A 26,405-nucleotide genomic window follows, 5' to 3' on the forward strand; every position below is an offset into this window, starting at 1 on the left:
TAATTCATTTGTTTGTAAGGACAAACACAGTGACCACTGTTGACTAGAGAAAGGCTTCCTACAACTACCACAGTGTTATTTACATTAAGACTAGGTAATGTGGACTTAAGGTGAGTAAGCAAAATACCTTTAGTTTATGATGTAAGATCTAAGTAATCTAGGGTAATGTCTTGTTTCTCTCTTTGACCATCAATGCTCAAACCAACAGTCTTGAGAGGCAGACTATCAATAAGCACACATCTCTCTATTACTAAGATATCTTGTCAAATAGTCTGAAAGTCAATCTCCTGGCAATGTTTAAACTACTTATTTCGTTACCCAACCCAGAGTCTACCATTACTGACTTGGAACTAGGACTTTGCTCATGTTGTACTGGAAACAGCAAAACCTTCCTCCTTAATACGATTCTACTATAAGTTCCATGAAGAAACTGGTATCTTTTTTATTCTTAACTATTACTAGTTCCTATCATTAGTGCTTGATAATAAATTATCAAATAAATACTGTCACTATTATTGCTCATTTATTTGCTCAAGCGGGCACCAGCAATGTCTCCATTATGAGACTAGTTACTGTTTTTGGCATATCAAATACACCACAGATAGCTTGCCAGGCTCTCCGAGAGAAGCAGAGGAATGAAATCCGGGTCAGCCGCGTGCAAGGCAAACGCCCTACCCGCTGTGCTATCGCTCCAGCCCCAAACAACTAACTAAATAAATACAAGTGAAGACATTTTATTTTGTGACCAATCTGATATCAGGTATTTATGACAGTTCTCATAATTCCTGGCAGTGATGAAACCTGTTACTATAAATTTTTCCACAGTAACACTTTTGAAATTTTGAAAATGATGAGCTATAAACATATGTGCTTAGTTTTTTAAAAAGGAGAATAAGTGTAAGTAGATAAGTTTTTGACTTACTGTGGTACGCCAGCACATTCAAAATATGCTATTTTATATTTGCCACTTAATAATTACAGACACCCCAAACTAATCAATTAACACAACTCGAAGTTCTACTGAGCTACAAATTAATGTTGATGATCATTAACAGCATTAATAAAAACAAATCTGATCATATAAAATTTTTTTCACCAAAATAAAGTTGTTGCTTTATACCTGGCCAGTACTGAAGATCTGAACAGATGCTTTTCAGAGTTCTTGAGTGTTGTTTGTACAAGCAAGAGGAACGAAGAGTACCAAACATATCTAAGTAACCTGGATGGAAATTGAAAAAAAAAAAGCATATATTGTAATTGCAAGCACAAAAAAATTGTACATGAAATCAAATTTTACTAAATATTAGATAAAACAACATATACCCTTTTGCCTTCTGTCTATATATGTCTGCTTTTATAAATGATTTAAATCATTGCTAAATACATTCATTAGTTTGTTACATTATCTTTTTTTACCTGATAGACACATTTAACTGCCAATGAAATTCAATTCAAAGAAATACAAAATATGTATGTTCAATTAAAGTTAGTTTAAAGCATAAAAAGAGAATCACCTTTCCTTAGATAACTAAACATATAAAGCAGAGTTCCTACCGACTTTTTAAACATCTATAGGTGGGCCAGTGAGATGGTACAGTGGGGTAGGTCAGTTGCTTTGCACTCGTCCAACCCGGGTTCAATCCCCAGGATCCCACATGGCCCCCTAAGCCCACCAGGAGTGATCCCTTAGTGGAAAGCCAGGAAAATCCCAGGGCATTTCAGGTATGGCTCCCAAACACAAACCTCCATTTATTATAACAAAGGTAATAACAGAAGTTTTACTCTACCACAAACACTGAGTTAAATTCTTCATTTAACTTATTGTATCTGATCCTTCAAAGTGACACAGGAGTTACTCTTCAAACTTTATGGGAAAAAAAGATGATTTACAGAAACAATCACCACTGTCATTGATAGGATTATGTTTCATGATTTTTATCACTATGGCAGACCCTTTTCTTGAGTCACTTATGTGAGGGGGTAGGAGGGGGGCGCGTTATGGCTGTAGGGGGCACTTTTCAGGCACAGCCCAGGAGGCAAAGAGCTACTCTCAGGGCTAACTCAGGGCTAACTCAGCCCAGCACTGTGGGGCTGACAATGAAGTGCTTCTCGGGGTCCAGGGGTGCTGGGGCCACCAGGGCCATACCCTATGACGCTGAGAAGTCATGCAGTGCCAGGGATCAAACTGGGGACCCAAGGATGCCAGACACATCCAGTTGTCTGACTGTCTCAGCCCTAGGCCTCACTCTTCGCTGCTCTGCTTCGTGGCTTCTCCCAGGAGGAGAGCAACAGAGCACTGTGCTCTATTGGTTGACTGAAAGTCAACCAAAGCAGACTTTCAGTCCCGATCTTCAATCTCAAAAGCTTTTTTACTCACTCCAGCACTCAAGTGAGTTTTAGAGTGAGGCCTTTATTATATGGCCCTTAGGAAATAAAGAAAACAGAATGCAGGATGAGTGAAAGAATTACGTTTATATAAAGTAAGAATTCAGAGCAATCCTTCACAAAACAATTCAAAACTGCCCCTTTGTTTCTGGACTTTTATACTTCTTTCATTTTATTATTATTATCTGTTTTTAAAATCCATCCTACCATCAGTATAAAACAAAGACTAAACACTTTGTAAGTACCATCCAAAATGAAACTCAAGTTGACATTCTTTTAAACAAACTGCTCACCAGATAGTTATGATTCAAATAAAAATATATGTAGACATTCTGCAAAAGAAGGAACCATGATTATTATTTCATTGTATTCTCAGACATTTATATATTGCCTGAAATCCATACGGGTTTGTCATGTTTGAAATAACATTCTACTATTCTATGTGCTATGTATTAAACCATATCTCAAAAGCTTCTTATTTTTCTCACTTAGAATTCAAGTGAGGTCTAGAGTGAGGTCTTTACCATATGTCCCTCATATGAAATAAAGAAGAAAAGAATGCAGGATAAGTGAATGAATTATGTCTATATAAAGTAGACATAATTATATGTAGCTTATATTAGACACTAAAACAAAACAGACACTAGTGGGAAAACTAGTGAATAGACTTTACTTTGGAAAAAACAAATTAAAGTGTTTAATTGAAAGGATTCTGGTACTGGCAATACAGCTCCACGGAGTACTGTTCACGCTCTGCATGCAGGAACCCCGGTTTAATAGCATCACCAGGAGTGACCACTACACAAAGTGCCAGGCTAGCTGGGACCCCCCATAAGAAAAAATTAACTAAAAAGCACACTTCTTCTTAGCTTTGATAACTGTCCCATGATTATACAAGTCAGGTCTTCTTAAATTTTTTTCCACTCATAATTCCTGCCATGAGAAATTTTTATGCCTCCTGGTTTTATAGGTATATAAAAGAGGTATACAAGTCAAACATTTACTCAGTATATGGTAAGCCATACAGAAACTAAAATTAAAAAACTCTTTGCACACGCCCCACCCACTCAGTTATTTGAGCTCAGATGCAACTACAATTGCTTCCCAGTTTAAGAAGCTAGGATGGTAGTACAATGTTGAAGCCAGTGGAACTTAAGTATTTCTGCAACTTTTATATAAATTTGAAATCATTCCAATATGTTATCAATGTGGGAGAAAGGGGAAGCAGAAACAGGAAAAAAACTTAGTATATACCAGGTTTTAGTAACCAGTATTCACTGTAACTATCAATAGTATTAAAATGGCTAATTAAAAAAAATTAACTTACCATATTTATTTTCAAAGAAGGATTGTGCAGAGACGTGTGATATATGCCAATGGGAAGATGCGCTTTTGCTTTTACAAAACCCAGGAAGTAGACTGTCTACCAGTTGATCAATTTGCCCAATTTTTAATTCAGATAATCCAAGATCCCTTAAGTTAAGTACAGACTGAAAAAGATTAGTTAACAATATAAGCATTAATTTTACTGAGTTATTAAAATTCCGTAGTATGTTATCAGCTGAAATCACAGATGAAAAATAATTCTAACAGGGGCCAGAGAGATAGTAAAATGGGTAGGGCACTTGTCTTGCCCATGGCGGACTTGGGCTGATTCTCAGTACCACCCTGAGCCCCCTAAGGAGTGATCCCTGAGCACAGAGCTAGTAGCAAGCCCTGAGCACTGCTGGGTATAGTCCCCAAAGAAAATAAAACACCAAAAATCTAATGGTCCAGAGACGTAGTTCAGGAGTTAAGGCACTTGCCTTGCATGCAGTCAACCCTGGTTCAAACGTTGGCACCAATTACATACAGTTCACCAAACACCACCAGGAGTGATTCCTGAGCAGAGCCAGGGGTAAGCTCTGAGCACAGCCCGGTGTGACCCAAAATCAAAACAAATCTAACAAATGCTACTGTGTTATTGTTTGGGGGTTTGTTTTTTATGGTGGGGTGCTCTTCTAAGCACACTCAGAATCCAGGGGCCGCTCACAGTGATTCGGCGGGGCGGGTAGGATGAATACTAGCTATGAAGATGTGGTGCTGCGTGGGACCAGGGGTGTCAGGAGCCACCAGGGCCACCAAGACAGTTCTTGCATATACCCCTGATCCCTGTGATAACTCAGTAGTGCCTCAAGTTATCTCTCTCTCTTTTTTTTGCTTTTTGAGTCACACTCAGAGATGTTAAGGGGTTACTCCTGGCTCTGCATTCAGGAATTATTCCTGGCGGTGCTTGGGGGACCATATGGGATGCCAGGGATCGAACCTGGGTCAGCCATGTGTAAGGCAAATGGCCTCCCCTCTGTACTATCTCTCTGGCCCTCAAGTTATCTTTTTAACAGAAAACCAAATAGTCTGTTTATATAACACAACTTCAAAAGGGTCCTTAGCTAAGAGAATAGTCTCCTTACTTACAGGGTGTCAGGTTTTAGGAACACAGAAATAAGGTACACACAGATATGATCATTGTCATTCAGCATGGAAACTGCTATAACAGAGATAATACAGAAATACAAAAACTGGTGGGAGAATACAGAACAGAAAGCAACAAATTCCCTGATTTACGTAAAGCTTCAAATGTGACAATACTCAAAATGATGGAAAGGAACACTTAAGGAAAGGGAGGAAGTCATCAAAGGGTCAGAGCACCATTCAAACTGTAATAAAAGAACAGCGAACATAGGGACAAGTTAGAGACTTGTTTGATTTCAATTCTGGAATAGTTTTATAGGAAGAACACAGAAAAACTAGATGAGAAAAGGCTGGTGCATAACAGGAAAATGATGAATGTAACCTACATCACGACCAACAAAAGATGCAAATAACAAATCCCAGACAATAGCTATTCTAAGAAACCAGAATAGAGACACAGAGAGCAAGATTCCAGATAGATGTGCCAGTTATCAATCTGTTTCCTCTGAACTATTTTCACCTTTTTATTGGCATCATGCATGTGGGTCTGAGCCCTTTCAATTGTGACTGCTTTGCCAGCTGGCACAGCACTCAGCTTTGTCAGGAGGGGGTCCGGGAGGGAGAGACGGGGGGGGGGGGGGGGGGGGTCAAGGGTTTCAGTTCCTGGTTCTAGTGCCCTCAAGCAACAGGCTTCTTGTGCTGGTGTGGGTGTTGAGATGAACAAGCCACCATGCAGATAGTTACACACAACAGGGAGGAAGAGCAGAACAATTGACGGGGCGGGGTGGAGAGATCGCTCAACACACCAAGTATCCTTTGCAGATGGGATGCTCCAGTTTGATCCCCAACACCAAATAGTCCCTGACACAACACCAGGAATGACCCCCCCACAGGGTGTAGCCCGAATACAAAAAGGACAAAAAAAAGGGTAGGTACAACACATTTAAGGACAATGAAGACTTTTTTTTTCGAGTGAAGCAATTAATAAGCATTCACTGAGACAAGTAATAGGACGAACAATGGTTTGTCAGAAGTCAGAACGTCAGCTCTGTATTTGCAGTTTTTTTTTGGTTTTGGGAGCATACCAGTGGTGCTCCGAGGCTGCTCCTGGTTCTGTGCTTGGGAGTCCGTAAGTGTGCCAGGAATCAAACTGGGGTCAGCCAGACGCAAAGTAACCACCTGTCTCTCCAGTCAGAGACCTTGCTCTTAAGCTCAACACTGTTCACAGGGTTCAGCTATTTTCCAAGACTCTGAAAAGTACCTTACTACTGTCCAGTAATTTCAGTGATGAACAGATATAACAACTGAGAGTTAAAATGGCATTTATAGTAATCAAATGGTGCAAATAAGACCAAGAGGGTTTAGAAAGATAATACAATGGGAAGGGCACTTGCCTTGCACACAAACCACATGGGTTCAATCTTCACATCCCACATGGTCCCCGAAGTCCCACTAGGAGTGACCCCTGGACACAGAGCCAGGAGTAAGCCCTGAGTATTGTCAGGCATGGCCCCAAAACAAAACAAAATAAACAAACAAAAAATCCAGGAGACCAAGAATATAGCTCACGCATTTATGCCTCATGTATACCCGGCTCTGATTCCTGACATCACCATACAAAACAACAATACAACAACTAAATCATACTAAACCCTGGAGCCTCCCTACAAGTCCCTGAATATGTACACTATATGTACACTATGTACATATGTACACTATATGGACACTATGGACACTATATGTACACTATATAGTGCATATATACATATATACACCGTATATATATACTATACATGTATGTATATATATATACATAAAATGAATACATGTATATATGCTGTGTGTGCATACATGCATGTGTGCAGTAAATACCCAGCATGGGACATCATGCAATTAACTCTGTAAAGTCATTGAAAATATAGAAAATATATAGGTTAAGAAATTCAAAGAAACATTGAATAAAGAGGTATCAAGAAGCAGTGAGACAGTACAGGTGTTGAGATGCTTGCCTAACATGGGGCCAATCAAATTCAATGTTCCCCCCAGTCCACTTCAGAAGCTCCCACAAAAACCTAATGTGGAACTGAAACCAGCATGTATGGCTAGAGCAATAGTATAGTGGGGAGAGTGCTTGCCTTGCATGCAGCTGACCTAGGTTTGATCCCTGGCATCCCATATGGTCCCCTGAGAACACCAAGAGATTCCTGAGTGCAGAGCCAGGAGTAACCCCTGAGCACTGATGCGTTTGCCCCCCAAACTAAACTGTACAAGAGGCAAAGTTAGACATAAACACAGAGACAAAATATTAATCCCACTATCCCACTGGAATAGGTTTACTGGTGAATTTTAATTCTTTCACCTTTATTTTTTCTAAAATTCCTAAAATGAATGTAATTTTGTTGCATGTGACTAAATGGTTATCAGATAACCCAAGACATGAGTACCAAACAGACTCCCGTCTATTAAAGAGGCCAGAGAGCCAGAAGAGCAAATAAGGCTCCTGCCTTGATTGTGGCTGATCTGGGTTCCATTTGGGCCCCAGAGTAACAAGAGTGATGCCTGAACAGAAGGAGAAGCCCCGAAGCACAGACAGTCATGGGTGAAAAAAAACTGATTTAAATATGACATGATAAATGTTAACAAAAGACAGTAAATGTCCCGTACAAAAAAAGCTAAAATCTGACATCTTTAATCACAAGGAAATTCAGATAAAGACAGAAATCACCTTCTTATAAATACTTAAACCATAGAAAGGTATTGCAAAAACATGGTTTACAAGGCCCTGTATCAAAAAGGCTTTCACACAACTGGCGTAAAAATTATTACCTCATTGCTGCAGGCCTCATGTTCAGGGGCTACATCACGATGCTGGTTTTGAGAAACTGATGTACTGATAGAAAAAGATGTGTTTTTGGGTGAGTGAAAGGCATTGATAAGATGACTTAGAGGTACTGTAACCTGGAAGATAAGGAAAGTTGAAATTAAACAGTGTATAAAGAAAAAAAATTTTTAGGTTAAGATTTAAAATTTATGAACAATGTTAAACACATTGGGTCAGAGATCTAGCTCAAAAGGCCAGGAGTGTTCTGGGGCGGGGGTGTTTTATTTCCCGACACTGCATCAGGGAATAAGCCTCCTACCCAGTAGAGGCGAGAGTAGCACTTCCCCTGCACGCCCCCCCCAGCATTACCAGGTATAGTTGCACACAAAAAAATGTTAAATATGTTGCATATCTAAACTATATCTTAGAATTGTAAATACTTTGGTTTATTGCCCATAGGAAAGAAACTTGTATATTCTTTTAGGATAGTGAATCAAAAATATTATAATACATATTACATAGTCTCAGCAATCTAACTTGTAGGAGTTACTGTAAGGAAATGATCTGACATTTGCTTACATATGATTAAATGACAATTTTCACCAAAAGGAAATTAGTGGAAAGTAATATCCTTCCACTAGATGAGTGACTAAACAATAACACTATAAGACACTTATAGGAAGCACACACACAAAAAAACTAAAATGAAAAAATATTTTAAAAGGAAGCATACCCCCCTTCCAAATTTATACTTCTAAATCTCCCTACCAAACAATCTTGTTTTAAAAGTCAATGTAGGGGCCAGACAGGTAGTACAGCAGGTAAGGTATTGCCCTGCAACGTAGCCAACACAGGTTTGATCCCAACATCCCATATGGTCCCCAGAGCACCACCAGCAGTGATGCCTGAGTACAGAAGTAGGAGTAACTTCTGAGCACTGTGGCTGTGGCCCCCAAACCAAAATTACATAAGTCAATGTAATCTAAGTTTTTTCCAATAGCTTCCTACTCTCCAAATCAGCACTCTTAAGACCAAAGCAGATCATGCCCCTTCTCTCAAGACCTTCTACAGCTTTTCTTCCTTATAATAAAAGCCAAAGTCTTAACATTGACTAGAGAAAGGCCATGGTTGTTAATTAGCTCTCTGAACTTACCCTGTCTGTCACCTTTATTCTCAGGCTGTCTCTTTATTTCCTTTATAAAGGTGAGAACTAATTTCAGGCTCACTAGGGCTTCTCACTGACCAACCTCCATGTAGAGGCCATCTAGAGACACCCCTGCCCACCACCATGGCATCCTAAATCACCTCTCTAATATAAAGTTAGTTAAGAGCCAAAGCAATTCCTTGTGCCTAAAAAACCACAAGATACTGCCATTAAAGAATTCCAAGGGTTGGACTGGAGAGATAGGACAGCTGCACTTGCCTTGCATATGCCCGACCCATTTAGATCCCCAGCATCCCATATGGTCTCCCTAGCACCTCAGGAGTAATTCTTCAGTACAAAGCCAGGAGCAACCCTTAAGCACTGCTGGGTGTGACCCCAAAACTAATCAACAAGGAAGAAAAATTCCAAGGGTTTTTAAAAGCCATGCCAAGAAATGGACATAGATTAAGTACTACTTAATTTCATCAGTTTCTCACTAGAATTCCAACAAGGAATTTTCACATCTATTTTATTCAGTCCTTAATATTTAAATACTTACCTAATATAAAATCCCTTTATTAATTTAAAACCTTACGTATTTTTCCTATTTTGTTCAACTCTGTACCAACGCACTAACACAACTTAAGATTATGTAATTACTTACTTAACATAAAGCGTTTATACTAATTCAGAATGTTTTTTCTATTTCATTCAATTCTATATCCCAACTCAAAAAAAAAAAAACCACTTGGTAGATACTAAATATGTGCTGGGTTAAGAAGAATAAAGGAAATTGCTAAATTGACTCTTACAAGATGCCAAATTTTGGACTATACGCTTTACCTATCTCATTTTTACCTACCCACGGAAATCGGAAAGATTAGCTACTATTTTCATTTAATACCAAACATGAATTTATTACTAAATGGTAGCTAGTATTTAAGCGGAAATCTGGGATCGGAATATCCGGGTTAGAATCCTTGCTTCTCTACGTAGTCAACTGTGATTCTGACCAAGCCACCAAGCGTTATAAGCGTTGGCTGTCTTCATCGCGGAAATAGCTAGTACAGAGCAGATGCGGGTATCGGTTTTTCAAAACTAGAGGTGGATGGGGGATAAAAAAAAAAAAAATTCAAGCCTCGGGCGGAGGAAAGCTGGAAAGAACCTTCCGGGTCCCCCACCCCCACTGCCGGCCCCGAACGCCCGCGCCGAACAATGCCTGACGGATTCCCCAGCAGAGATTCCACGCGAGGTCTCAGCATCGCGCTCCGCATCGCGCCTCGGCTGCCTCGTCAGCCCGGGATGACCAGCCCAGGCCCGGAGCCGCAGCGCCGGCGTCCGCTCCGGGGTTCCTGGGTCCTGCGGGGGCTGTTTCCTTTGTTTTCGACTCCCGGAGTCCCCTTCCGAGAATAATTCCGTCCGGCCTCAGATCTCCGACGAGAACCCCCCTCCCACCCAACGCCGGAGCTGACAATCCGCCAGCAGGGAAACGGCAGGGTCTGGTGGCAGACTCACCTGGGGCTGCACCGTGCTGGACAGGGAAAACATCTCCTTGGGGCCCTCGGCGACCTCGCCCGCCTGCCGAAAACGGCGTTCTGGGGACGGCCCAGCGGGGAGGCGCCGAGCCCTTTGCCACCCCTTCCTTTTTCCCCCTGCCCTGCCCCTCACTCTTCCTAGAAACTGAAAATGGCCTCCCCTTCCTCCAGCTGCTGCAACGACAGACTTCTTGCCCGGAAGGCCAGCGCAAACGCCACAGTACTTCCGGGGCAGGGGAGCTCAGCCACCCGGGACGTGCGTCCGCGCGATCTTCCGGCCGGGCGCGAGTGCCCGTGTTGCTGTGGTCCGCGGGGCCCCAAAGGGCTCCAGAGTTCTGATAAATAACAGACGCTCAGGATACCCATTGTTCTCTAGCGGCCGATTTATTTTCTAAAATCTTAACGCAAAAAAGAAAAAAAAAGTGTGAATGCCATCGACCTATTGTTTTTAATTGAATCACCGTGAGGTAGAGCATTACAAAATTGTTCATGGTTGCCTTTCAGTCATATAGTGTTCCAACACCCATCCCGCCACTAGTGTAATTTCCAAGCACCAGTGTCCCTAGGTTCCCTTCTCCCACTTCAAGCCACCCCACCCCCCACCCCAGTCTGCCTTTATGGCAGGCACCTTTCTTCTCTTTCTCGCTCTCATTTTACGCTTTATGGTTTGTGATACAGATGCTGAAAGGTTATCAGGTTGCCCTTTACTTGCTTTCAACACTCAGTTCTTGTTCAGAGTGATCAGCATCGACCTATTTTTAAACCTGGCTCTCAACAGGTCCCTTATCAAATCACCTAACGTTTTGGTTCTTTTTTTTCTGAGCCTTGAACCCTTTCGATACAACTTAGTGCTCTTAATCTTTCTCGAAATAGATCTAACATTCTTCTTGTGGGCACTAATCTGTTTCAGATATGAAAGTGACATCCTGTTAAAATGTCAGATTTCAGGGCCAGGCCCCACTTCCTGCTCCTCCAGTTTGTCCACATTGTCTGATTTTACTAGTCAAATCGCTTCGCTAGACAGATCCAAGTGGTTTACATTTCGTTGGGACAGGGAGACCCGCAAGGAGTTCAAATAATAATAATAACAGAGTGCAATGAAAGCATTGGCCTTCTTAGGAGATCCGGTGAAACTTTCAAATCCCCGATTCAGATGCTAGTCACCGTTGCCTCATTTCCAGTTCGCCAAGGTTTGCTCTCAACTACAAGTGAGATAAATAGGCCTCGCTCCCTGCCCTCGCGGAGTTTGATTGGTTCGAGACCGCCCCCGCCCTCACGCCCATTGGCTCCTTCGGCGTACACAAAAGGAAGGGCGTGGCCAGAGCGGGGGGGGGGCGCGGCTGGGCGGCGATGTGGTGACGTCAGAAGGCGCGCGCGTGGGCGTGGTCTCACTTTGAACCGGGTTGGCGGGGAAGCGTCTTGGCGTCCGCTGCAGGCTTCCAACTCGGTCCTCCTGGGATGGAACCCGCCGCGGGGGACGAGGAAGACAGCCGGGTGGGCCCGGCGACGGGAGAGTGCGTGGATAGGGTTCTGGTGCCTAGAGCTCCTTCCATTGAGGAATTCAACATAGTGAAGCCCATTAGCCGTGGCGCCTTCGGGAAGGTGTATCTGGGGCAGAAAGGAGACAAGTTGTATGCGGTGAAGGTAAGAAGTCCAGTGGTGGCCGGCAGGGGCACGACCCTGGCGCTCTCCTCCCTGCCCCCTGAATCGGGCTGGCCCCAGAGGCCACTGAGTTCCCTGGCTTGCTGCAGCCTCCCAATCCCATCTAACTCATGCCTCTCATGGGGTGACATAGGCTGGCCTGTACCAATTCGCTCTATCCCGCCCTTTCCCCTCATCCCAGTGCTTTTGCAAGCTTTTCCTCTCCCTTTACCGGGTTATATTTGAAAATTTAACATTGCAAACAGTTATTTCCAGGTTTATTTTAGTTCTGCCAGGTGATATAGACTGATTTCTGACCTGTATAACGGGAGGATATTGTTGAACAGATCTCATTTCTTCTCTCCTGCCCTTACATTATTCATTGGAACGTCCTCTGAAGACCAAACTGAAGTATTACCCAGGCTAGTCCTTTCAGCAGTGTATGTATTGTTTCAAAAGCACCCAAGAATTTTTCAACGTGCTTGAAGCTGAACTGGCAGCTCTTGGTTCCTTTCACTACCACAGTTTCAGATCACTAGTGAACCTGATAAAGGGAGGAAGCCCACAATCCCAGTGCCAGGAAGTGATTTCCACTTCCTATTTCGTGTTGCTGTGAACGGCGGACACCCCCAAATTATGTTTGCCTGACCTTCAACAATTCTCTCCACCTAAAATAACCTAAACACTCAAGTTCCCTGTATTCCCTTTCCATATAATACCACCGTCATTTCTGTAATTCGCTCTAGACTCCTAAGTCCTTTTACTATATCCAGTCTGTATAGACTAGTTCTCAGCTTATACTGTCAGTCCTGTTGCATTCATTCTTTTTGTTTTGTTTTGTTTTGTCCTTGTTTTGCGGCCCACTTTGCAGTGCTCGGGGCCTATTCTGGATCTGCACTCAGGGACCACTACTGGCAGGGCCTTAGAAAAATATCATGCCAGGGATCCAACCCTGGTCAGCTGCTTGCAAATGCCTTGCCTGCTGTACTGTCTCTCAGGCTGCTTGTGTTCATTCTATTTTTTTAATTGAATTTTTTTTTTAATTGAATCACCATGTGGAAAGTTACAAAGCTTTCAGGCTTAAGTCTCAGTTACACAATGCTCGAACACCCATTCCTTCACCAGTGCACATATTCCACCACCAAGAACCACAGTAAACCTCCCCCCCAACCCCCCACCCTGCCTGTGTAGCTGATAAATTTCACTTTATAGCACAGTGGTTGGGCTTTCGCCTTTCACGCGGCCAACCCGTGTCGATTCCTCCGCCCCTCTCGGAGAGCCCGGCAAGCTACTGAGAGTATCGAGCCCACAAGGCACAGCCTATGCGTATTGGATATGCCAAAAACAGTAACAATAAGTCTCTCAATGAGAGATGTTACTGGTACCTGCTAGAACAAATCGATGAGCAACGGGATGACAGTGACAGTGATTTTCTCTTTACTTTGATTACATTCAATACTTCAACAAAAAACTCACTATTATTGTTTGGAGTTTCCCCCCCAAAGTCGGACCTGCTAGAAAGGAAGCATTTGATAATTTGTTTTCCATTGCTGAGAATGAAGAGATATGAGGTCCCGTGGCTACAATAGCGGCCACAAGGTTTTGGATTTCTGTATTTTAGTATTTTAGTAACTAAGTCCAGACAAATTTCTACCAGAAGTTGCATCATTGCTAGCTCGTACCTCTCTGCTACTTTATATTCCACATATGAGTGCAATCTTTCCATGTCTGTCTCTCTTTCTGACTCATTTCACTCAACATGATACTTTCCATGTTGATCCACTTATATGCAAATTTCATGAATTCATCTTTTCTAACAGCTGCATAGTATTCCATTGTGTAGATGTACCAAAGTTTCTTTAACCAGTCATCTGTTTTTGGGCACTCCGGTTTTTTCCAGATTGTGGCTATTGTAAACAGTGAGCATAGAAATGAACATAGAATGAACATAGAAATGCAAATGTCATTTCTTCTATACCTTTTTGCCTCTCCGGGATATATTCCCAGGAGTGGTATTGCTGGGTCAAATGGGAGCTCAATTTCTAATTTTTTGAGAATCGTCCAAATGTTTTCCAAAAGGGCTGAGCAAGTCGGCATTCCACCAGCAGTGAAGAAGAGTTCCTTTCTCCCCACATCCATGCCACACTTGTGTTCATTCTTATTTTCCTTATTTTCCATTCTTATTTCCTGGCCTCTCAAGTACAGGCCTTCATTTTGTCTTCTTCCTATTTTACTTCTCACTGTTTTTTTCCAAGAAGTACAATTTCAGTTTTTGCTAAGTTAAAGATTGGATACCAGGCCGGAGCCATAGTACAGCCAGTAGGGTGTTTGCCTTGCACAGGGCAGACCTAGGTTCTGTCCCCAGCATCCCATATGGTCCCGAAGGCACTGCCAGGAGTAACTCCTGAATGCAGAGCCAGGAGTAACCCCTGAGCATTGCCGGGTATGACCCAAAAAGAAAAAAAAAAAAAGATTGTGTTACCACCCTTACCACTACCCAAATTGAGAATGTTCCCCTACCAATATGCCATTGGTACATGATGTAACATTTGGTACTAAAGAGCTTCCAAAGACCTCTCCTACCCTTCTGCCGAGCTTCCCCTCTTTGTGTCTCCATAGTTTACCTGTTCTAAACATTTCATGTAAGTGTAATCATGCACTATTGATCTTTTGCATCTAGCTTTGCTTCATTTGTCTGCTGTTTTACATTTTTTGTTATTTGAGGAGGGTGGGATTTGGGGGTCACACCCCTTGGAACTCAGAGGACCATACGCAGTGCCTGGGGTCAAACTATACTTGGTCTCATGGAAAGAAAGAGCCTTATCGTTTGTACTGTCTCAGCAGTCTTCAATTTTTTTTCCCTAAACAAATAAACTCCCTCCCTTGTACTTCTTTAGTCTACTTGCATCATAAAAGAATCAGATGTTTTAAAAAATTATTAACTATTGGGGCTGGAGTGATAGCACAGCGGGTAGGGCGTTTGCCTTGCACGCGACCGACCCGGGTTCGAATCCCAGCATCCCATATGGTCCCCTGAGCACCGCCAGGGGTGATTCCTGAGTGCATGAGCCAGGAGTGACCCCTGTGCATCGCCAGGTGTGACCCAAAAAGCAAAAAAAAAAAAAACCAAAAAAAAAAAAATTATTAACTATTATTTTCTGTGTTTGGTTATCTGGTGGCTATTATTGCTATTAATAATTTGATTTTGTTAAAATGTCAGCAGAACAGAATTTTTTTGACTCGCATCTGAGACAGCAAGTATTTGTTTACCCTTTTTTCTTTACAAAAAGAGAGATGGTACTCTGATGCCATGATATCAAGGGCATCAAAAAGAGATATAATATCCTTGATATCAAGGTAAGTAGTTCTTCATTTTTGGTTTTGAGGCCATTCTTGGCAATGCACAGGGCTTACCCCTGGCGCGGTGTTGAGATCGCCATATACAGTGCCAGGGATCAAACCCACTTTGACCACATGCAAGGCAAGCACCTTACCTGCAGTACCTTCTCTGTGGCCCAAGGTAAATAGGGTTTTTTTCCCTTGCCTTTTCCTCTTTTTATTTATTTATTTATTATTTATTTATTTTAATGAAGCACCATGAGATACAGTTACAGAGCTTTCATGTTTGAGTTTCAGTCATACAGTGATTACACCCATCTCTCATTAATGTACATTTTCCACTACAAAGTAAATAGTTTTGTGTCCAGGTTTTGTTTTTCTGGCAGTGTTTTTTTATTTTTTTTTTGCTCTTTGGGTCATGGCTGGCGATGCACAGGGGCTACTCCTGGCTTTGTACTCAGGAATTACCCCTGGCGGTGCTCAGGGGATGCTGGGAATTGAACCCAGGTCTGCCACATGCAAGGCAAATGCCCTACCCGCTGTGCTATTGCTCCAGCTCCTTTTTTTGGGGGGGAATTGGGGGGAAATGACATTCGAGTTTTATCTCACCTGGTTGTTTTCATGATGGTGGCAGCTTTGAAGCCTGAGAACACTTTGTAATAAATTCCCATGCTCTTCTTACCTATTGTGATCTAGGTTGTCAAAAAAGCTGACATGATCAACAAGAACATGACTCATCAGGTCCGAGCTGAGAGGGATGCGCTGGCGCTAAGCAAAAGCCCTTTTGTTGTCCATTTGTACTACTCACTGCAGTCAGCAAACAACATCTATTTGGTGAGGAAATCATTTTACTTATGTTTCACTAAGCTGTCACTGAACCAAGTAATTTAAGAATAAAATCTCTGGCTTTGCTCTTCAAGCCTGTGTTTTCCCTTGAATACATAAATGTCGCTTTCTTGTCTCTCTGTTTCTTTGTTTATTTTCACTCCAGAGAAGACTGTGTTTTCCCTCCCACATATTCCCCTTTCTCTCCTCGCACATCTTTCTAAGCGAGTTTCGTTTAATAAAAACCATCATACTTCACAAAAATTTAAAAAATTGAAAAATAAGTTGGATGCACAGTTGGATGCATAGTACCTACTTTTGAATTTTAGCTATTCAGCTTACTAGCTTTATGTCATTGATTTAAGTGGCAAACACAGTTTGTTGCCAAGTAGTTTAATTAAATTGTTTGGTCTGGACAAAAATATGTGTATATAAGATAGATATGTCAAGAGAGTCTCTTGCCCGCATGCCTGGCTGTCTTCCCCGGGGCCCCTCGGAGGGGATGGGCTCCAGCTTCCCTCCCCACCCCGAGCAGAGCTCTCGGCAGCCAAAGACCACCGGAACCTAGCTACAGCCATGCTCGAGCCCCTCTCCACACATTCGGACAGGCCTCATGCATGAAGGTACTGGCAGAGGAACCCAGGTGTGTGTAATCCCATCAATGGCCAACATCCAGAGAAAGACTTAAAAGCAAGCTCTCAGAAGCAATATCATGTAGCCTGCTTCTCCCTCTGGGAGAAACTGGCAATCTTCTGAGAGTTTCCTGCCCACATGGGACAGCCTTGCAAGCTTCCCATGTTGTATTCATATGCAAAATCCAGTAACAAGCTGGATCTCATTCCCCTGACCCTGAAAGAGCCCCCAGTGGGACATCGACATCGTTGGGAGGGCCGAGTTGAGATAGACTTCTAAGATCTCAGGGAAAGGACAAAATGAGAGGTTACTGAGCCCACCCGAAAAATCAGTGATTAACGGGATTTCGTAATTGTGATCATGATGTCAATATATTAATAATTATGTTGCTATATATAACAGTTGTGTTAACTAGTAAGAGTATTTTATATTTATGTGTGTGGAGAGAAAGAAAACTGATGTAATAAATTCAAAGAATGGGTGGATCTAGATAAAGAGTATATGGAAAATCATTCTATTATACCTGAATATTTTTTCAAACTAAACAGTTTTGTTTCTTGTCTTGTGTAACTGAGGATCAAACTCAGGAATTTATATTTGGAGGGAATGTGTTTTGTCACTGAGCCACATTTCTAGCCCTAAAATTTGACATGGCAAATCTATATGACGTGGCAAATCTGCTATGAATCTACACCAAGTCTTACCAAGAAAATGTTTTTGCAGGAAACATACAAAACTATATCGTCATAATTCTCAAGTAGTATATTTTTAATGTAACCTTATTGGTCTTATCTTGCTGCATTTGTGTTTATTTTTGACAGATAATGGAATATCTTATTGGTGGAGATGTCAAGTCTCTCCTACATATCTATGGTTACTTTGATGAGGAGATGGCTGTGAAATATATTTGTGAAGTTGCATTGGCTCTCGACTACTTGCATAGGCATGGAATTGTCCACAGGTACTAAGACTGATTTTTCTCCATACATTACTAAAAACACAAGTAACCCAAATATGTATTAAGTATTTGTCTAACTACTTGCCCATGTGTGCAGATTATATGAAATTATCACTCTAACCTGTGTGAGTTGAGAAATTTCATCAACTCTTTATTTTCCCTAAGTGTATGTTTTTTTTTTCAATATATTGCTTTGATTGACCATGAATATTTATTTTTGTAAAGAATAGTAAATGTACACAGCCAACCCAGGGTTGATCCCCAGCACCACATTTGGTCCCATGTGTACTGGCTAAAAACCAAAATATATACACACTTTTCTACTCTTTCACCATCATACACAAATGCTATATATGTTTTTAGGAAGTGAGGGGGGCTTTTTGGGTAACACACGGCGATGTTCAGGGGTTTCTCCTAGCTCTTCACTCAGGAATCGGTGGTGCTCAGGGGACCATATGGGATGCTGGGAATCGAACCCAGGTTGACTGTGTACAAGGCAAATATCCTCCCCTCCATACTCCAGTTCCACAAATTCTTTATTTTATAATCCCAGTTGATATCTACATTCTGCTCTTTGCAAAGAACGTCAGACCACTTAGGTCCTACTGTGTGAAGACTTAATTTCATCGCTCTTAAAAGAGATAAATGTTGGGGCTGGAGCAATAGCACAGCGGGTAGGGCATTTGCCTTGCATGAGGCCAACCCAGGTACCCACCAGGGATAATTCCTGAGTGCAGAGCCAGGAGTAACCCCTGTGCAGAGCCAGGTATGACCCAAAAAGCAAAAAAAAAAAAAAGAGAGATAAATGTTCTTTTGACCTCCTTTGCTCTTTGCATAATAGGCTTATTCATTTAATACACTAATGAATAGCATGAGTTTTTGCTTTGTTCGTGGGCCATATGCATGCTTAGGGATTACTCTTGGGTTTTTGCTCAGGAACCACTCCTGACAGACTCAGAGAATCATGTAGGGGGGCTAGGAATCGAATCAGGGTTAGCCACATGCAAGGCAAGCACCCTACCCACTGTACTATTTCCCCGACTCAATAATATAATAATATGATTTTTTTAAAACAAAATTTGGGTCACACCCAGCTTGGGCTACTTCCAGCTTTGTGCTTAGGGGAGCTATGTGGTGTCAGGAATGGAATCTGGGTTCCCTGTGTGCAAAGCAAGTGATCCCATCCATAGAATGCTCCCTCCGATACCTACAGTTAAATCAATTAACTTTCATGAAAGGTGAGTTGATTTGAGATTTCTTTTCTGCTGTTTGGCATATTTTGGAGTTTGATTCTTTGAATTTCTTTGAAATTCTTTGAAATTCTTTGAATTTCCTGTTTTTCCCAAACAAATCTGATATCAACACTAACTCGGTTGATTTTCAGTTATTTGATTTTTGTCTCTCTCTTTTTTTTTTTTCATGCAGGGATTTGAAACCTGACAATATGCTTATTACTAATGAAGGTCATATTAAACTAACAGATTTTGGCCTTTCCAGAGTTACTTTAAATAGAGGTAAGATTGATAGCAGGTAAGTACCTTTAAAAAAGTTTTAACTTTTCTTTTTTTTTTTGCTTTTTGGGTCACACTTGGTGATGCACAGGGGTTACTCCTGGCTCATGCACTCAGGAATCACTCCTGGTGGTGCTCAGGGGACCATATGGGATGCTGGGAATCAAACCCGGGTCAGCCGTGTGCAAGACAAACGCCCTACCCACTGTGCTATCGCTCCAGCCCTAGTCTTAACATTTTAATATTTTTTAAGAATTTGTTTTCAGGGGCTGAAGTGATAATACAGCAGGTAGGGCATTTGCCTTGCACGTGGCCCACCTGGGGTCAATTCCCGGCATCCCATGTGGTCCCCCAAGCACCACCAGAAATAATTCCCAAGTGCAGAGCCAGGAGTAACCCCTGAGCGCATTGCTAGATGAGACCCAAAAAGCAAAAAAAAAAAAAGAAGAAGAAGAAGAAGAATTTGTTTTCAGCGTGGTGCCTGGAGATTGAAACCAGCTGCCTTACTTCTCTCTTCCGGAAAATGCACATTTCAGTCTCTACTTGTCATGGACTCCAGCCCTTGTCCATTTGTAAATTTATAGTTAGTAAAATTTGATGATTATTTGCTCCAAAATGGACTAGAAATCTATAAAGTTTTTTCCTTTGAATTAAAGATGAAAAAATGGGAATACTTTCTCTAGAGCAGTAGTTTACAACCTTTTTTGCACCTCTGCCTCCACCATTCATACACCAGTCAGATGACCTGGAGTTAATAACCACTAAGCTAGATGTGAGGAATGTGAATCTTTTCACTAGTAATGAAAGAAGCCTCACTTAAAAGATGAGAAGTAGGGCCCAGAATGAGAATACTGTGGGTAAGGCATTTGCTTACACATGACTGACCTGGGTTCAATCCCTGGCATCCCATATTGTTCCCAAAACTCCGCCAGGAGGAATCCCGGAGCTCAGAGCCCTGAGCACCACCAGGTGTGGTCTCTAAAACAAAACAAAAAAATGATTAATAAAATTTTTAAAATTTGAAAAAGAAAACAAAAAAATTAACAAGAGAAAAGGGTCATAAAAGGCAATTTTCATGCTGGAGTGACAGTACAGTACTTGTTTATTAGTAAACATAGGCACTTAATAGATAACATAATATGTTATCTATTAATTCTGAAATAGATTCAAATACTGATTTGAGTTTATATTCCTAATGGCTTGATCCCTGTGCTAGTTCTTCTTACACTTCTTTTTCTAAAATTTAACTTATCAAAAATTACCTTGTTGCCTATGGGATAATATTTGCTTAGTGAAATAAATGCTCCCTAAAAAAAACAAGACTGGTTTATTATAGAATTTTCTATTCACAAGTGACACTGTTCTATGAAACTTGTATCACTTCAATCGGTTGCTTAGTTGAATGTGTTTACTCTGTGGCAGTGTGGCTTCCCTTAGTATATTTGTCTTTAAAAGCTAATCTTGTATCTACTGTTAATAATATGGAAAAAGGGACAAAGTTCAGGCAGATTATTATCTAGTCAATGGCAGATGAAGTTTTTAAGAATGTCACCCACTTTTCTTTCTACATGTAGATATTAATATGATGGATATTCTTACAACACCATCAATGGCTAAACCTAGGAAAGATTATTCAAGAACCCCAGGACAATTATTATCTCTTATCAGCTCTCTGGGATTTGTAAGTACTTAAGAATACCCAACATTTTTCACAATTTACCCTTTAAATTCTTTAATCCATTTTTTAAATAAATGATAAAAATAAATTTTAAAGATCAAGTGTATTGGGTTTACTTTAACAGTTTTTCTAGTTAGGAATTATTTTGTGAAGGTAAATCTTAGTGTTTGTTTTTATCTTTATCCTTTTAATAGTTTACACCAGTGGCCCAAAGCAATCAACACTCTTCAAATATTCATTCAACTAATATATCTGAAACATCACAGCTTTCTGAAGGAATAATTTGTCCCATGTCAACAGATGATTCTAACAGAATGCTACAATCATGTGAGTATAAATGAAAAGGAAGTTTATTCCAATAATTATATCTTTTGAGAATCAAGCTTTTTGATTTGTTATTATTTCGTTTGGGACCATGTCCAGCTGCCTTATATGAGACTGGCCCTTAGTTTGAACTCCCAGAACCTCAAATGTTCTTTTGTTTTGTTTAGTTTTTGGGTCACGTCCGGCGATGCTCAGGGTTTACTCCTGGTCTCTGCACTCAGGAATCACTCCTGGAGGTTATATGGGGACCATATGGGATGCTGGGGCTGGTATCCGGGTCAACCACGTGCAAGGTATGTACCCTGCCCGCTGTACTGTCTTCCAGGGAACCTCATATGTTCAGCCGAACATTTCTGGGAGCAATTCCAAGCACAGAGCCAGGATTAGTCCCTGGGCACTGCTAGACATGGGCCCAAACCTCCCCAATCAAAACCCTCTGTGGACATGTGTATTGAGCCTCAACATTAAAATAAAACAACTTATTGGAGCAGAGATTTAGTACAGGGGATAGCATTTGCCGATACTGGCCAGGACCATAGGCCTCCCAGGCATCGGGGTGGAGCCCTTGAGTCCCCGAGTGCCGGCCCTGGGAGGCCCCAAAAGACCCTAAATCTTCGGGCTCGGAGCACTGAGCCGCTGAGCCAGCTGACTGAGAGTGGCTGCCGAAACCCTTGAGAACTGTTAGGAAGCTCCTAAATAAAAACATTTTACAGTCATTCTGTAACAGGGAGAAAGGGCTGCAAAGTTTAAGAAGAGAACTCCCAGAACAACCACCAACTGGGAGCTATTTGGCACTACTGCAGCAATATGGGAAGATGCTGTCGTTGACAACATCGATGAGGAATACCATCGACTTGTTCAGCATCTCCATGATTGTGCAAGGAGTGCAGAGAGAGAGGAAGCAACAAAAAGTCACCTGTCTTTGGAAACTCTCAAGTTCATTAGCCAACATGGTCTGGTGCAAACCTCAGGTAATCACAAGCTAATGTCTGAGCTCGCAAAACTGTGCAGAGAAGCAATAAAGGAAGACCTCAATTAGAGAAGAGCGGCAGTGTTGGCCGATGCAGCAGAAGCCAGGAAAAGTATTCACAACACCCGCCTGTCCTTCGACAACTATAAAACCAAGATGACTGTCCTCCGACATCCTGATGGATCTCTCACATCTCCCAAAAGGCAATGGAAAGGGTTATTCACGACTTCTACTCAGATCTCTTTGACAGCCATGTCAACCTGCCCACATACCAAATTCCGCAGGATGGATATGTCGTTCCCAGCGTTCTCCCTTCCGAAATCTGATACACCATTTCATTGGTAAAGAAGCATACAGCACTGGGTCCAGACAAGGTCAGATCCAAACACCTGAAGAATCTGCCGCCAGTACTCATCAATACACTGGCTCAGCTCTTCACATGCTACCTGTCTGAGTACAAGGTTCCGTACCAATGGAAAACCAGCAGGACCATCCTGTTGTATAAGAAGGGAGACATTCATGACATCAGCAACTATCACCCGATCTGCCTGTTGTCCATTGTCTACTAGTTATTCACTCGAGTCATCCTAAATAGGATTGGCAGAACACTAGACGAATGACAACCATGCGAGCAAGCTGGGTTCCGAAAAGGATTTAGCACAATTAACCATATCCACATAGTGACCAAGCTCCTTGAGGTTTCCTGAGAGTTCAAGATGCCGCTCTGTCTAACGTTCATTGATTCAAAGAAGGCCTTTGATTCTGTTGAGACTGAAGCGGTCATCGAAGCCCTAGCCAAACAGGGTGTTCAAACTCAATACATCAGGATCCTCTGTAAGCTGTATTACGAATTCACCACCAGGATCTCACCATTCTACAGAGAAGTGATCATTGATGTAAAGAGAGGGCTTCGGCAGGGTGACACCATTTCACCGAAACTTTCATTGCCACCCTTGAGAACATAAATGCAACGACTGGAATGGCAAGGATGTGGTATAGGTTGGAATGTGATCAAATTTAATCGATTCAATTTGGGTTAATTTAAAAAATAATTTTATTATTTTTTGTTTGTTTGGGGGGTCACACCAATGATGCTCAGTGTGGAATTACTCCTGACCATGCTCGAGGGACCATATGGAATGCCAAAGATGCAAGGAAAATGCCCTACCAGCTGTACTATCTCCCTGGTCCCTAAAACCACAGTTGTAAAAGCAAGGGAATGGGGCCAGAGCAACAGTCCAGTGGGTACAGCATTTGCCTTGCACACTGCCAGTCCCCATCATCCCATATGGTCCCCTGAGCACCACCAGAAATAATTCCTGAGCTTGGAGCCAGGAGCAGGCCCTGAACAAAAAAGTAAATAAAAGCAACGGAAAAAACAATGGCGAACAGAAACAAACCCTGAGATTCTGCCTCAGCAAATTGGGAGAATAGGGGTTGAGAAGCGCCTGGGAACAGTGGCACAGGGACAATGGACTTGGTTTCCACTGGTATGTCTAAAATGCTAATATCAGAACGACTGTATGTATCACTTGTCATCCATTGTTCGTCAATTTGTTCAAGCGGGCGCCAATAACCGGTTGGGTGCTTGCCTTGCACATGGGAATCCCCGATCCCCCATATTATCCATAGGCCCCCACTAGGAGTGATCCCTGAGCACAGCCAGGAGTAAGCCTTGAGCACAGCTGTGTGTAAACACCCCCTCCCCAAAAAAAATCACGCAAAAAAAGAGTTGCTTTTTTGTTCTCTTTCAACTTTGAGAAAATGTACTTACATGCTAAAAACGCCTGAAGCTGTATTTGTGAATTGGATAATGTTTGTGTAGAAATATTGGTGACATGCAGTACTTAACATTTGACCTAATTATCTGCAAAAATTCAGGTTGAGTAAGGAATTTAGAAGCATGCGATATAACCATGGATATTTCCTCTTCTCTATAGGTCTTGAAACAGTTGCCTCCAATCCGGGAATCCCTATGAAGTGTCTGACTTCTAATCTGCTCCAGAGTAGGAAAAGGCTGGCCACGTCGAGTACCAGTAGTCAGTCCCACACCTTTCTGTCCAGCGTGGAATCCGAATGCCACAGCAGTCCCAGATGGGAAAAGGATTGCCAGGTTAGAGTGACATTTCTCTGAACCCAAAGCACTTATGCATTGAGCATAGAAACAGTTTAAGCTTTTATAGAAATTCTCTAAGCAAATGAAATTGTTGTGTAAATTATAGTTAAGGCATTATCAGAAATTCTTATTTTCTGTGTATTTTGTCAGTTTCATTTGCAATATTTTATTTGATGTTCACATATAATGTTATGGCTTGACATACAGTAATAATTCTATATTGAAAATTTTGGGCATCCACACCCATTGGTACTCAGGAACTACTCCCCACTCATTTGCTTGGCCAGGCCATGCAGTGCTAGGAATTGAACTAGGGCCTCCCATATACTAAGCATGTGCTCCAGCCCTTCCTTTGAACTCTCTCTTGGACCCCTAATTTTAGGGGGAACGATAAAGGGTGATGGGGTGCTCAGAGCCTGCTTCTGTACTCAGGGATCAATCCTGGCCAGCTTTCAGTGCCCAGGATTAAATCTGGGCCAGCTGCATGGAAGGCAAGAGCCCTACCCACTGTACTATCACTCCAGTCCCTAATATTTGCAGTAAATCAATAGTGGTGGACTAAAATTCTAGTGAAGAATTTCTTTATTTAATTCTCTTCCATGTCAGAAACATTTGCTTGCTGGATTTTTTTTCTTTTTATGTCAGGAGGTGGGTTGAGGACCACACCAGTAGTGAACAGGACTTACTCTGGGCTCTGTGCTCAGGGGTGACTTCTAGAAGTGCTCTAGGGACCTGTTATGCCAGAGATTAAATGAGGGTCGGCCACATGTCAGGCAATTGCCTTACCTCCTGTGCTGTCTGCCTGGCCCTTGTTGAAATTTTTTTTGGGGGGGGTCACACCTGGCGATGTACGGGGGCTACTCCTGGCTCTGCACTCAGGAACCACTCCTGGCGGTGCTCAGGGGACCATATCGGATGCTGGGAATCGAACCGGGTTGGCCGCATGCAAGGCAAACGCCCTACCCGCTGTGCTATTGCTCCAGCCCCTCTTGTTGAAATTTTTTAACCTGTGTCTTTTTCTTTATCTTTTTTCTCCTTTGGTTCTCAGTGGTTCTGGGCTCCCCAGGGTAGCCCTTGTGGAAGTTGGGAGTCCATGTGGTTCTGGGGATCAAGCTCAGGACACTAAGCATGCTAGGTATGCACTCCAGTCCTTTGAACTCTCTCTTCAGTCCCTTAGCCTATGTCTTATCTGAAAACTTACACTACCTCCTACTATATTGTTTTCTGGCAATTTCTCATTTGGTGGAATGGTAACTTTTCTTTTTTTTGCTTTTTGGGTCATACCCGGCGATGCACAGGGGTTACTCCTGGCTCATGCACTCAGGAATTACTCCTGGCGGTGCTTGGGGGACCATATGGGATGCTGGGGATCGAACCTGGGTCAGCCAGGTGCAAGGCAAACACCCTACCCGCTGTGCTATTGCTCCAGCCCCGGAATGGTAACTTTTCTGGATCAGAAATAACTTTTAGGGCCAGAGAGATAGTGGAGTGGATAGGGTGTGCCTGGCACATGGCCCACCTGGCTTCATTCCCTAGCACCACATATTGTTCACAGAGCAGTGCCAGGAGTGATCCCGGATCACTGCTGTCTGTGGCCCTAAACACCCCCAAAATAAAAGTTAATGTACAAGATTCCAGTGGCAGGGCTTAAACCCAGGAGCTCAAAGAGGCAAGACATGTGATCTCCCAGCTCATTGTTCTTATTTTTGAATCATCGTGAGATTTAGTTACAAAGCTTTCATGATTGAGTTTCAGTTATATAAGGACAAAACACTCTTCCCTGCACCAGTGTATATTTTCTACCACCAATGTCCCTAGTATCCTTCCCGCCATCCCCACCCCACCCCACCCCCTGCCTCTATGGCAGACACTTTCCAGCTCAGTATTCTTGATCTGTTGGTTAGTTTTCTATTTTTCTCTTCCCTTCACTCTGTTGTTGCTGATATTTCAACATATAACACACCATTAAAAGTAGTATAATAAACCTGTAAGTCTGTAACTTTGTCTCACGGTGATTCACTAATATAAAATAAAATTAGAAAAATAAAAGTAGTATAATGGAATAATTCACTTA

At 42.1% G+C, this 26,405-nt stretch overlaps 2 protein-coding genes across 12 annotated transcripts in view; both read right to left on the bottom strand.

Annotated features, from left to right (window-relative positions):
* Positions 1-10,520, bottom strand: part of YME1L1 (YME1 like 1 ATPase) — a 34,912-nt gene extending 24,392 nt beyond the window's left edge. The window contains exons 1-4 of the mRNA XM_004605377.3: positions 10,317-10,520; positions 7,663-7,794; positions 3,713-3,875; positions 1,121-1,219 (exon numbers count right to left, since the gene is read on the bottom strand). Coding sequence (XP_004605434.1) covers positions 1,121-1,219; positions 3,713-3,875; positions 7,663-7,794; positions 10,317-10,349 — 427 coding nt within the window. The 5' untranslated portion in view covers positions 10,350-10,520. The remainder of the gene's footprint in view (positions 1-1,120; positions 1,220-3,712; positions 3,876-7,662; positions 7,795-10,316) is intronic.
* Positions 10,521-10,959: 439 nt separating this feature from the next.
* ACBD5 (acyl-CoA binding domain containing 5) overlaps positions 10,960-26,405 on the bottom strand; it is a 74,599-nt gene continuing 59,153 nt past the window's right edge. For all 11 annotated transcript variants that reach the window (XM_055146813.1, XM_055146811.1, XM_055146808.1 and 8 more), the window contains one exon: positions 10,960-11,944. In XM_055146813.1, the coding sequence (XP_055002788.1) occupies positions 11,725-11,944 (220 nt within the window). In that variant the 3' untranslated portion in view covers positions 10,960-11,724. The remainder of the gene's footprint in view (positions 11,945-26,405) is intronic.

The sequence above is a fragment of the Sorex araneus genome, chromosome 9 (assembly GCF_027595985.1).
Source record: "Sorex araneus isolate mSorAra2 chromosome 9, mSorAra2.pri, whole genome shotgun sequence".
Lineage (NCBI taxonomy): Eukaryota > Metazoa > Chordata > Mammalia > Eulipotyphla > Soricidae > Sorex > Sorex araneus.